The sequence below is a fragment of the Pongo abelii genome, chromosome 9 (assembly GCF_028885655.2).
Source record: "Pongo abelii isolate AG06213 chromosome 9, NHGRI_mPonAbe1-v2.0_pri, whole genome shotgun sequence".
Taxonomy (NCBI): domain Eukaryota; kingdom Metazoa; phylum Chordata; class Mammalia; order Primates; family Hominidae; genus Pongo; species Pongo abelii.
Window position 1 is genome coordinate 97,523,412 of NC_071994.2, and position 13,533 is coordinate 97,536,944.

At 39.2% G+C, this 13,533-nt stretch overlaps 1 protein-coding gene and 1 long non-coding RNA gene across 2 annotated transcripts in view; one reads left to right on the forward strand and one right to left on the reverse strand.

Annotated features, from left to right (window-relative positions):
• PIWIL4 (piwi like RNA-mediated gene silencing 4) overlaps nucleotides 1–13,533 on the forward strand; it is a 56,570-nt gene that overhangs the window by 24,269 nt on the left and 18,768 nt on the right. Inside the window, exons 9-13 of the mRNA XM_002822363.4 lie at nucleotides 2,052–2,175; nucleotides 3,875–3,992; nucleotides 6,338–6,449; nucleotides 10,292–10,476; nucleotides 12,494–12,566. Coding sequence (XP_002822409.3) covers nucleotides 2,052–2,175; nucleotides 3,875–3,992; nucleotides 6,338–6,449; nucleotides 10,292–10,476; nucleotides 12,494–12,566 — 612 coding nt within the window. The remainder of the gene's footprint in view (nucleotides 1–2,051; nucleotides 2,176–3,874; nucleotides 3,993–6,337; nucleotides 6,450–10,291; nucleotides 10,477–12,493; nucleotides 12,567–13,533) is intronic.
• The window catches only part of LOC129048737 (uncharacterized), a 66,440-nt gene that overhangs the window by 16,373 nt on the left and 36,534 nt on the right, over nucleotides 1–13,533 (reverse strand). The gene's annotated exons all lie outside the window — the stretch shown is intronic.

Below are 13,533 nucleotides of genomic sequence, written 5' to 3' on the forward strand. Positions count from 1 at the left end.
ATGGCGTTTGGCTAATCCTTGATGCATAGTATCTAGCAAAGCATCTTGGCATAAAATGTGTTCGGTGTTTATTAAACCAACAGTTTGTTAAACATTTGGGTTTCTTTCTTGCATGATTAAATTTGTTCATATTTAAACAGAAGTATTTTAGGACCTGTGACATTCTGAAACGGGAATCATGGTAAAAATCCCAGTCACTGTTTTTTGAAATGAGTTGTGCTTCACTGCATATATATTGTAATTAGGGAGGAAAAGAAAGAAAACTGTGACAACTTCTAGTGTGCCCTCCTCCCTGTCCCAGGAAAGAAAGACTGATTATTATGTAGTCAGTTTTCAAAGTGGAAGACATCCTGATATTGACCTTTATATTTCTCTATTTTATCTTATCATACAAAGTATTTTCAAATGCTAAGAAAATTGGGGCAAGGGAGAGGGTCACATTTACCTTGTGAGAGCAGGTTAGGGGCTAGAGTTCTTGACCATGCTCCAGCTAGAGTCCTTCTTCCTGGAAGATGCCTTCATTTTGCTGGAGCTGTTACCTGAGACTCTCCATACTCCCTTGTTTTCTTCAAGGTCCTCTCTTGGTCTCCACCTGCATGGAGGCTTCCCTGATTTGCCAGCCATAATTCTGTCACTACCACCATCTCCTCTTCCTCCCCGCCCCTCCCACTCCAGCCCAGGGATCCAGTACTGAGTGGTATAATAAGCAGAGTCTTAACAGATCAATCCTAGCTGTGCTAATTTCCAGTTATGGAGCCTTGGGAAGATTGCTTAGTGTTTCACAGTGTTTTCTCATCTGCGAAGGGGACAATAATAGTATCTCTTTCATCGGTTTGTTGTGCTTTGTTGTGCTTTGTTAAGCATTGTTTGTGCTTCTTGTGGACCTTGCTTTGTAGATAATGTATTGATGCAGAAAGGCAGGGACTGTGCCTCTTTTGTCTTCTTATCCACTGCCGTTCCTGGAACACAGTAAGCACGCCATGTGTTCTAAATTAATGGAGTCATGCATACAAACTCACTTGGTAAAGGCTTCTCCAAACTTCTTAGCCATAGCATCAGTTGCACCCGCTACTTTCAAATGACATTCTTGTTTTTTATTTTAATGACAAAGTTTTTCTTGAAATATAGAAATGCCCACATTTGACTTCTTTAATTGTGATTATTGATCTCAGCGTCACAATACCCAGGCATTTTATAAATTATAATTCCAGTTGTTCTGTCACTAATGTGGATTAAATTATAATGGAAACGAGTGTTCATTGTAACCTTTGTCTTTGGAGGGTAAATGAGCTTTTGCCAAGGTGAGACTGCTGAAATTGAAGTTTAGGATGGCAAAGGGAGAGGAATATGAACTAACAGTTGCCAGGGATTCATTATAAACCAGACCCCATGCTAGTGGTTTACATAAGATACCTGTGAGCTACTGTTTCACCTGTGAGCATCCTTATTTCATAGATGAGAAAACTTAAGTCACTTCCCCAGTGTCACAGCCCAAGCAAATAGAGGAGCTGGGGATCAAATTCACATTTGTCAGACTTCAGGGCTGCTTCCCTGTAACATCCTACTATCCTAGAAGGTAAGGACAGTCATGCTCTTTTGGGAAATCTGAGATTGTCTCACTGTAACTCACCTCCAGCTTGTGTATAGATATTTTCAAAATGAATATAGATGTTTAAAGCCAGATAGTTAAGCATGGGGCAGTCTGCCTCAGTCATCAGTAGTGGAAATGCTGGCCGTGAGTCAGTCCCAGTGATGTCATTGAACTATGTGTAGAACCAGCTGGAGTCTATTCTGAATCTGGCTGAAACCGAGAGACAGCAGGGAAACGATATTTTTAATGGTGTTGTGTTAGAAAAGATAATTAAAACAATAAAACTGGCCCTCAGATATAAAAGATAGGTCCTGGGAAGAAAGTAGCAATAAGTAGGTAACTATGGGATTGGTTAGATTTATTTATATATTAATGTTAGGATCACCTTGTTGAATGTAAGGATGCTCACCTGGCGGTGCTTCCATGTTAACTTTTCCCTTATTAATCTTGCATTTTATAGCAGTATGATATTACTGTATCTGACCTAAATCAGCCCATGCTTGTTAGTCTGTTAAAGAGGAAGAGAAATGACAACAGTGAGGCTCGGCTCGCCCACCTGATACCTGAGCTCTGCTTTCTAACAGGTAATGTTTGTGTTTTATACCTCTGTCAGGCTCCTGGATCCAGGCCCCTGATGCTTGGCAGTGGGCAGAAGCTCTTTAAGTTACCTGAATGCCAGGACATCGATTTAACCCATGGAGGATGGGCCTTTTAAGTAATTCATTCAATAATAGAGACATGTTGGGGGAATTGAGTGCCCTTTGGAATCTATTTCCTTTATCTCGTATATTCCATGTATTACTCTGATGTAAAATAGACCCCCTGATATCATCCTAAAACCAAGTTTCTCTTTGCCATTATTTGAATTTACTAGTATAGGAAGGAATGTGACTTAGATTTTCTTCAGGTGTATCACTAGAGTGGTTGCTAGAATGATCTGTACTTTCTTTTTGCATGAATTTTCAGAATATAATCCTCATTATACAGTAAAATCTGAATAACTGCCTCGAGTACTTTTAACAATGTTCTTTTGACTAACAGGTAGGCCTAGGAAGGGAAGACTTTCTACATTTTGCATTTGTGTGTTCCTTGAGTCAGCTTTCATGCATATATATCTATTTTGCCATTAGAAAAATTAATAAGAAGGGCTGGCATGGTGGCTCACGCCTGTAATCCTAGCACTTTGGGAGGCCAAGGCGGGCAGATCACCTGAGGTCAGGAGTTTGAGACCAGCCTGGCCAACATGGTGAAACCCCATCTCTATTAAAAATAAAAAACTAGCTGGGCATGGTGACACACGTCTGTAATCCCAGCTACTCAGGAGGCTGAGGCAGAAGGATCACTTGAACCCGAGAGGCAGAGGTTGCAGTGAGCCGCGATCACGCCATTGCTCTCCAGCCTGAGTGACAGAGCAAGACTCTGTCTCAAAAAAAAAAAAAAAAAAGAAAGGAAAAGAAAAGAAGAAAAATTAATGAGGATATAATCCTTGAAGGAGGGTTGTTCATTCTTTTTATTTTTTTTTTTGAGATGGCGTTTCACTCTTGTTGCCCAGGCTGGAGTGCAATGGTGCGATCTTGGCTCACTGCAACCTCTGCCTCCCGGGTTCAAGCGATTCTCCTGCCTCCGCCTCCTGAGTAGCTGGGATTACAGGCAAGCACCACCACACCCGGCTAATTTTGTATTTTTAGTAGAGACGGGGTTTCTCCATGTTGGTCAGGCTGGTCTCAAACTCCCGACCTCAGGTGATCCACCTGCCTCGGCCTCCCGAAGTGCTGGGATTACAGGCGTGAGCCACAGCGCCCGGCCTAAGGGGTGCTCATTCTTAATGGTGTTCTGATATTGTAGGTCTGCAGGACCCAATACAGTAGCCAATAGCACATGAGTTTTTGAATACTTGAAATGGGACTAGCTCTACTAAAAGAATGAGAGGAGGTGTGCTTTAAGTGTAACACACAGCCCAGATTTGAAAGGCTTAGTATAAAAAAAAAGAAGGAAACTACCTCATCAATAAATGTTTTATGTTGATTACATGTTGGAACGATAATATGTTGGATATACTGGGCTAAATAATATACACTATTCAAAGTAATTTCATCTGTTTCTTTTTTGCCTTTTCTTAATGTGGCTACCAGAAAACTTAAAATGACATACGTGGTTTTCATTTCTGTTGGATGTGCTATACAGATGGTGAATGCATTCAAGTGGAAAGGTTTAAACTGGGCCTTTGATGGGCTGAGTTGCTTATGTTCATTTTCTCACTTTGTCTTCATTTGCATTTAATAGGGCTGACTGGCCAGGCAACCTCTGATTTCCAGCTGATGAAGGCTGTGGCTGAAAAGACACGTCTCAGTCCTTCAGGCCGGCAGCAGCGCCTGGCCAGGCTTGTGGATGACATCCAGAGGTACTGGATCACCGCATGCATCCTGCCTGGGGCTGAGTTTTTAGTATTAGATGGCCTATGTAACACTGATATATTCCTTGAAGCAAATGTCTCATTCATATTGATTCAGAGCAAGGAGCTTTTGAATTGTGCTGTCCACAGCCCTTCATCTGAGATGTCTCAGGACTAAGGGGTTGAAGGGAGTTAGTTGGAGGCCATGCTGATAGGAATAACACTTGCTTTACCTTCATGCCCTGCTTTCATCTGTTTCATACATTGAGGTCTGGATAAAATGTTGAATAAAGAAGAAAGGTTATAATCTAAACAACAACAACAACCTTCAAGCAAACAAAGCAACCAGAAAAACACCAGGCCCCCAGTATTCAGGGTCAGGAATGCTCAGCTCTTAATACAGTGGCCTCAGCAGACTGAACTTTAGGAAAACCCCACTATGTGCCTTTTAAATTTGAGATATACCTTTGTGCCATCTGGTTCTGCCCATCTGATTATCAGACTATGTTTCAGTTCTTATTTATGACAGTTTGCTATAACATGTGTTTGGAAAATTGAGCTTCTCCTTGGTTTTCCTTTCTGACCCTCTAAAACTGAACTATCTAGTGTGGCTGCAGGGCACTTGAAATGTGGCTAGTGACACATCTAGAAATGACAGTTTTTTAAATCTTTTGGGTTAAATAACATATTTAAAACAATTTCACTTGTCATTTTTTTACTTTCTTAAGGTGGTTACTGGAAAATTTAAAATTACATATGTAGCTTGCTTTATATTCCTATTGGGCTATATTGTTGATCAACAGTCTTTTTTTTTTTTTGAATCTTTTTTAAAGTAGTACTAGCTCATGGAGGATTTGGAAACTTACGTAGCACAAAGAAAGGAGAGAGAAAAGAGCTTGTATGTGTGTTTACTCAGCAAATATTTAACAAATGAGTGAATCACAATTGAATTAATTCAATTAATAGTATTAGTAATATTCTTTCAGACTTTGCAAATGCATATAATCCTATTTTTTTAAAAGAGAAATGGTATAATACTGTACATCATGTTTTGTAGCTTGCTCTTTTCACTTCAGGGTTTTTCTCAAACATTTCCATATGATAAACGTGATCTCTATTATCATGCTAGTGGTTTCATAGTTTTTCAATTTCATGGATATACTTCACGTCATTTACCCTGGACATCCCTCAGACTTATGCCGAATTGAGAAGGGATTCCTGGTTCGTTTCCCTTATAGTGACTGTGGCTTAATCTTCCTGATGGATCTATCTGCCACCTTTCAGTAATACCACCCACCTCACCCCATTTCGTGACCAATGATGGCCTCACTCATCTCATCTTGGGCAGTTAGTATCTGAAGCAAAATAATTAACTCAAAGGAATTAGTGTGACCAGAGAAGACATAATCTGAATAGGTGGAAATAGTGAGCTATTGCAGAGAGACAGTGGTGAAGAGGTTTGAGCTTCCCTAAAAAAATTGGTGGAGCTTTAATAGGGAAACAAAAGCATGGGGATCTCCTCCATGTCCTGCAAATGCCTGGCTTACTGTGTGCTGAGTCCTATATATGGTTGCCGCTCTCAAGGAGCTTATGGCTCAGTGGAAGTTATCATATATCATACTCCCATGAGCTAAAACATCAACTATGATTAAAGCTTATTAAGTTATAAATGGAAAGTACTAAACAATAGAAAGTAGTGTTATTATTGCTGATATTAATATTCTCCTCATAGGATAGACAGGGTAATAGGAAGATCCTGAATCTTCTGAAGCTTAAATTCTTATGTTCCCTTCTTATATCATCCTTCTTTGACTCTCAGCCCAACAAATTCAGATATTCACAGAAGACATCTCCACATCCACTGGCTCCAAAATATCTCCTTATTAACAAGTGTGTTACCAAGAATAATATCTCATAGGTTTTGGGCACATGCCATGTGCCAGGGACTGTGGTAAACACTTTCTGTGTATTATCATATTTCATCTTTATATCAATCCTACGAAGTAGATATTTTTATTATCCTTACATTTTGCCAGTAAGGAAACCAAGGCCTTAAAGATTAATAGTTTACTCAAGGTCATATATTATTAAATGTTAGAGCTAGGAGTTAAACCCAGGTCTGTCTGGCTTGAAAGCTTATTTTTCTAACCACTGTACTCCCACTGGAATCCTTTTCCCATTCCTGAACATCCCAAATGAGCACAGTTGTCCCATAATTCTTTTAAGCAGGGAAAATATATGCTGAGTAGAATTAGAAGCCAGGAATCCTGAAGACACAGAAAATCAGCCCCTGACTAATTCAGTAAGTTATAATTATATCTCTCTTTAATGATTTAAAACAACTTTATCAACAGGAATACCAATGCGCGTTTTGAACTAGAGACCTGGGGACTACATTTTGGAAGCCAGATATCTCTGACTGGCCGGATTGTGCCTTCAGAAAAAATATTAATGCAAGACCACATAGTAAGTGTTGTGATTTTATTTTCATTTAAAAGTATTTACTTGAATATGTGTAAGTTTGTGCATTGGCCAGAGTGGCTTGTGTGCTTATAATATTTGGTTTGGCCATGTACTTCCATCTCTTTATCCTAAGACTTCAGATCCCCTGTGGTTTCCTTTTCAATCTGAATTTACTTGCACAGACTTAGCGGCACCCAGTGGACATGATTTAGGTTAGTCAAAAGACGGTATTTCAAATCATTGCAATTAAAACATACCCATCTTCTGTTGGGTGGTGCATTGCTCTTAAAAAAAAGCCATAGACATCTGAGGAAATTCTATTAACTGGTGAACATTAGTTCTAATAGATTGTTTTCTGATACCAAAACTGGACTTTTAGTTGCCATGTCAGTTATGTATGTTAATCTTTCGAAATAAAACACTGCTTAATGGACATTAAAATCAAGAAATATGCACAGAACCCAGCCCCAGACATAGTACTTGGGGAGAGAGGCATTCTGAAACCTGAAGAGACAAATCATCACCACTTCCAGACTTTGGCTGAAGAAATGAACCTATTAATATTTTACGCAAAAATTATACATTATCTTTCTCCCCTCCCCCTAAGTTTTGCCCACTTTAAAACACCAGTCACATTTTATGTTTAAAGGCTCTCTTCTTGCCTTTATTGGGTATAATAAACCAGTATGTCTAACTGATATAACTGAACAAGGAATGTATCATGTTGGTAGAATGGGGGGAATTTTTTTCATCTTTTTTTTTTTGAGACAGGTCTCATTCTGTTGCCCAGGCTGGAACATAGTGGCATGATCACAGCTTATTACAGCCTTAACCTCCTGGGCTCAAGTGATCCTGCCATCTCAGCCTCTCAAGAAGCTGGGACTATAGGCGTGCGCCACCATGCTCAGCTAATTTTTGTATTTTTTGTAGAAACCAGGTCTCCCTATGTTGCCCAGGGTGGTCTTGAACTCCTGGGCTCATGCCATCCTCCCACCTCGGCCTCTCAAAGTGCTGAGATTACAGACATGAGCCACCATGCCTGGCCTTGTCATTTCTTTACAATAATCTATCCAAGTTACAAAAACTCTCATTGGAGAAGCTAAGGAAGTACTATTTTTCAACACAAAACAAAACAAAACTTTATTGTGAAGTACTAAAATGTAGACTCCCATTAGGATCTTGGCGAGAGTTCAGTAAAGAGAAGCTCAGTTTCAGATCCACATGTGAAGGACTTATGTACTTAAAATGATCCATCTCATAATCTCTAGAAGTAAAATCATATTTCCCAGAGCCTTTCATTTTTATGTATTTGTTTGCATTTTTTTGGTGTAGAAACTGGTGTCCATAGGAGAAAGGGCATTAAAACAGGGAACTCATGCACTGGAGGTAGCAGGTGTCTAAGATGACAATGTCATCAACTTCTTGGCCCATTCTACTTTTCTGAAATTAGGTCCTAGGAACTGAATGAACTAAAAGTTCACAGGTCTCAGGGTACATTGTCCTGGGTCTCCTCCCAGCCCCATAAGACAACAGCAGGAAGAAGTGTTGTGGGCAGAAGGACTACAGCTCTCCTCATGCTCTAATGGACAGGAATGAACTTTGGCTCCAGAGTGAGCCATTGATGGAAAGCTAGCCCTTCTCCTTTGTTCTCAGGCCGAGGTAGGTGGACTCCTGGGGCTGAATCCAGCCCAGCCAGTGGAAGGCATCATGAGGATGGCTGATGGTTGGAAGTCAGAGAAGTCAGAGTGCTTGGTCGCAAGTGCCCTGACTGCCATGTCAGGAGACCAGCATTCTAAACCTGTCACTGCTGCCAAGTGGTTTCATAACCTCTCAGTCACAGCTTTCTAGTCTGTAAAACAAGAGGATTGGGATGTTTCTTAAATATTAATGTACATGTGAATCACTTGGGGGACATGTTAACATGCAGATTCTGATTCAGTGGGTCTGGGGTGGTGCACAGGACTCTGCATTTCTAACTGGCTTCTAGGCAATGCTCAAGCTGCTGGTCAAGGAAGGCTTGACAGCACTTCAAGTAGCAGGAGATTAGCATACAATGTGGTCCCTTTTAGTTCTAACAGTGGATCTTCCCGACTTGCTATGCCAAAGGCATCATTCAATTACAGTCTGAGGATATAAGCAGAGGTCTGGGAAGCAGGCTAACATTCCCTCTCTTCAGCGCAGGAAACCTGTTTTTCCTGGTCACATGAGAGACCTTTGGAGAGTGAGAAAGGAGCCTCCATCCTGGCTTCATCTTTGCTTCTAAGCATACCTACTCCTAGCTTAATATATAATCTTAACTATCGGGGAACCTGCCCCGATAGTCACATAGGTTATTTTCTATTTTCCTTAAGCATCGGCTGGTTTAAGAAATAAAGGGACAGAGTACAAAAGAGAGAAATTTTAAAGCTGGGTGTCCGGGGGAGACATCACATGTTGGTAGGTTCCACGATGCCCCACAAGCCGTAAAACCAGCAAGTTTTTATTAGGGATTTTCCAAAGGGGAGGGAGTGTACGAATAGGGTGTCAGTCACAAAGATCACGTACTTTACAAGATAATAGAATATCACAAGGCAAATGGAGGCAGGGCGAGATCACAGGACTACAGGCCCCTGGCAAAATTAAAATTGCTAATAAAGTTTTGGGCACCATTGTCATTGATAACATCTTAATAGGAGACAAGGTTTTGAGAGTAACAGGTCTGACCAAAATTTATTAGGCAGGAATTTCCTCTTCCTAATAAGCCTAGGAGCGCTATAGGAGACTGGGTCTATTTCACCTCCATAGTCTACAGACCATAAAAGACAGCCACACCCAGGGGGGCCAGTTCAGAGACCTACAGCCAGGCGTGCATTCTCTTTCTCAGGGATGTTCCTTGCTGAGAAAAAGAATTCAGCGAGTGATATTTCTCCTATTTGCTTTTGAAAGAAGAGAAATATGGCTCTGTTCCGCCCGACTCACCGGTGGTCAGAGTTTAAAGTTCTCTCTCTTGTTCCTTAAACATTGCTGTTATCCTGTTCTTTTTTCAAGGTGCCCAGATTTCATATTGTTCAAACACACATGCTCTACAATTTGTGTAGTTAATGCAATTATCACAAGGTCCTGAGGCAACATGCATCCTCCTCAGCTTACGAGATGACAGGATTAAGAGATTAAAGTAAAGACAGGCATAAGAAATCACAAAGGTATTGATTAAGGAAGTGATAAGTGTCCATGAAATCATCACAATTGATGTTTAAAGATCACAGTAAAGACAGGCATAAGAAATTATAAAAGTATTAATTTGAGGAACTAAAAAATGTCCATGAAATCTTCACAATCCACGTTCTTCTGCAATGGCTTCAGCCAGTCCCTCCGTTTGGGGTCCCTAACTTCCTGCAACACTTAACTGTTCTGTAGGCTGTGTTAGTTTTATTATGATGACCTAGAGTATTGATAATCAGCATTCTCTGAGATATTTAGATGCTTAAAGTAAAAGATAAAACGATACAGGCTATTTACCTGAGTCATTCATAATAAAGGCATAGATACTCAGAGCTGGAAGGGAACCTCAGTGATCTTTGAAACAGACACCATTCTCTGCGCACCACAGAGAATCATGAGGTTAAAGGGACCTCCGAGGTTCTGCCACCAGTGCCTGGAAGACCTGGGATGATGCCCAGATGCTTCCACTCCCAGAAAGCACATGTATTCTGTTCGGATGTGCAGTGCCTGCGTCTGTGTTTTAAGACTGAATAGCAAACTGTGTTAAACAGTTATAACAAAAGTTGGCCATCTTCACACTGTCTTTATTTAGCTGCTCTCTGAATAAATTTGTTCAATCCTTTCATGATCATTATTTTTCTCAGTGTCAACCTGTGTCTGCTGCTGACTGGTCCAAGGATATTCGAACTTGCAAGATTTTAAATGCACACTCTTTGAATACCTGGTTGATTTTATGTAGTGACAGAACTGAACATGTTGCCGAGAGCTTTCTGAACTGCTTGAGAAGAGTTGCAGGTTCCATGGGATTTAACGTGGACTACCCCAAAATGTGAGAATACATTGAATTTTGTTCATAGATTAATTTGGTTTGGTTAGAAGGTAGGGAATAATGGCAGATGTATCAACAAAAGCTTCTTTATCCCAGTACAGTTTCCTAATGTAAAGTGCCAAGAAAATAATCATAAGTAGATAGATTTTGTAATGACTAAACTCTTATAAAGTTAAAATATATTTTATGTTGGTCTTTGTAAAACTTGTACACAGTTCTTAAGCAGTAGCATCATTACCTGAAAATCTTTCCTGTACCAGTTGGGATATAAATCTTTAATAATCCATATATTGTCTTCTCAACTGTTTTTCCTTCTTTCAGATCAGTTTTTCATATCAGTTATTTACTTAATTGCAAATGGATATTAAAAAATAAAAGTTGCATGTCCTGACTTTTACTTGATAGATTTTCTGCTTTAAAATTTAATATGAAAATAGATCTCAAATAAGCTTTTCTGATTCTGTTACTGTAGCATACTATTATTCAGAGAGTTTTCTGATAAGACTAAGGTCAACCATTTATTCTTAGAATGTTTATTGAGTACTAATATGTGTAGATACTATGCCAGTTGCTGGGGATGAGAAAGATAAACTGTTTTTCATTGAGTAAGAGATACATATACAATCACACTGAAAATAAATACTGTTTTGCTTTAGAAAAGCCAAAAGTTGGTCATGCCTCACTTTACTGAACCTGATATGCTTAGAAAAGAGGAACAGATACTTACTTATTTTTCTTTGTTATAGTGGAGTTATTCTTTAAACACAGTTACTAATTAATTACATCAGCAGCACAAGTATTAATCCTAAAGTCTCATTTAACACCATTGTTTAGAACTCTCCTCTTATCAAATCTGTTAATAAATAGCCTGGATTGAGTTTCACCCACTCTACTTTCTCTAAACCCATGAGCTAATAAAGCAGGAAATGATTATGAAAGAAGCCACAGTCCGTAGACCCTGGGCTGACGTCACAGGCTCTTTCTCACGTGAATTCTGGAACAAGCCCATTGCTATGTTCTGTTCTTGGCCTGTTTTATTTGAAAGCTCATATTTTATTTCAACCTTCTTTTTTCCATAAAGTATCCATTTACCTGTTAGATTTATATGCATAGATAGCTTCTGTCTTCTAAAACATTCACCTGATGATTTTAGAAGGAATGGACTGTAAGTGCAGAGTCAGAGTGCAAGAGTTTGAATTGGATGAGTCAGGACCATCTAGTTGCTGAGACGGTTCTGCCAGCCAGTCACATAGGTCTGTTAGTATCTGCAGTCATGGGGTTGATGGTCCTGCCACCTGCTGGGCGAGTTTTAAAAAGCCACTGGGCATTGGGACAGTTCACTTATATACACATAAAAGAGGCTGATTCTACATAAAGAAACTAGTTTTACAAATTCCTATGTGTGTGAGAATTACTTTTGGAGCTGCTGGCCCCTAACATAATGTAAGCACAGAACAGATAATTGTTAAGTACTTGTGCGCTGATTAATTGATTAAGGCTAGACATTCCAGGCTCCAGACAAGCAACCACTAAGGAAAATAAAGATATTTTTGTCTAAATCATGCAAATTAGCTGAATATCTTGGTCTCATCAACCTGATGTTTTCTGAAACATTCGTTTTTAGATTCCTATAGCGATTCACTCTTACAGAAATCTTAATCCTGGTTGAGTTTTAACACTCTTTCAGACATTTGATACTGTGAGACTTGGGATTTCAAAAGTTCACTTTCAACTCCATTTTGAACAACAGAATTATTGATTATAGTGATTCTGGACAATTGAGAAGATCTTATTTTCTACCAAACCATTTTTTACACTGTAAAAATTATTGCTAAATGTTTTTATCATATTTTATAGTGAAACAATTTTAGACTCAAAAGGTTTTTATTTTCTCTAATAATTTTTCCTAAAACTACTAGTTTGTTATGAAAATTTATTTGTATTATTTCTAATGCCATATGATTATGTGCTACTAAGAAGGAAGTTACATAGCTTCAAAATTAATCTTTTTATGTAGCATAAAAGTACAAGAAAATCCAGCTGCATTTGTTAGAGCTATACAGCAATATGTTGATCCTGATATTCAGTTGGTAAGTACAGGATACTTTTTGAACTCCTTTAATCTATAATTTTAGTTCTGCTTTATATCTACAGTCTGAACATACCCTCCCATGATATATTTGCAAATTGCCATGCATTTCTCCAAAGCACCCAAGAAAATATTAATCTTAGTATTTTAATCAATATTTTATTTCCTTTCCACATTTCTAATATTAATTTTTAAATACAGTACTTCTTGTTACCCCTATAACAGCCATTGGTGTCTGCATAGTTTGCAACTCATTGGGGTCATCTTTTCCTTAAGATTTAAGATAAACTGACTCCCACCTCATCCCATAAATGTTGGTATCCAGTGTTCCCTATATTTCAGGGGATTCTTGGAGGGTTAGGTTTTTCCAAGTGACCTATGGCCCCAAATTCCTGCTTCCTCTGAATTCTTGCCACCTTCTGTGCATTTCAGAGAGGACGACTTCCTCCTGTGCTGCATCACCTGGTGGGACATCCACAGTTGCCTCATTTCCCAAAGGGCATGTGTGTGTAGCTGACTTTGCAGACTGTTTGGGGCCAAGGCATGATTACATCACATCCCAACATTCCAGACAAATTAGAATTGACATCCCTGTTCTTAAAAATCTTTCAACAATTCCTATTTCCCAGGAATGTTTACTCTTTTACCAGACCTCAGCACCCCCGGGCTATTGTAGGGCTTTTCCTGTCCATTCCATCTACCGTTCTTACCTCCGTCACTCACTCAGCTCAACTTCCAACATTCTGTTCTTATGTCATGCAAATTAACTGAACTAACTAGCTAAGTGCTGTCTCTTTGCTTTTCTTTTAGTGAGTTTCTCTTTTACTCTAAAGGATCTTATATGAAACAGAATTCTCACCCTAAGAGCATTTATTTTTTAAATCAAACTTACAGAAAAGGGACAAGAACAGTACAAACAACTCTCTCATATACCCTTCACCCAGAATCCCAAATTATTGACCTTTTAC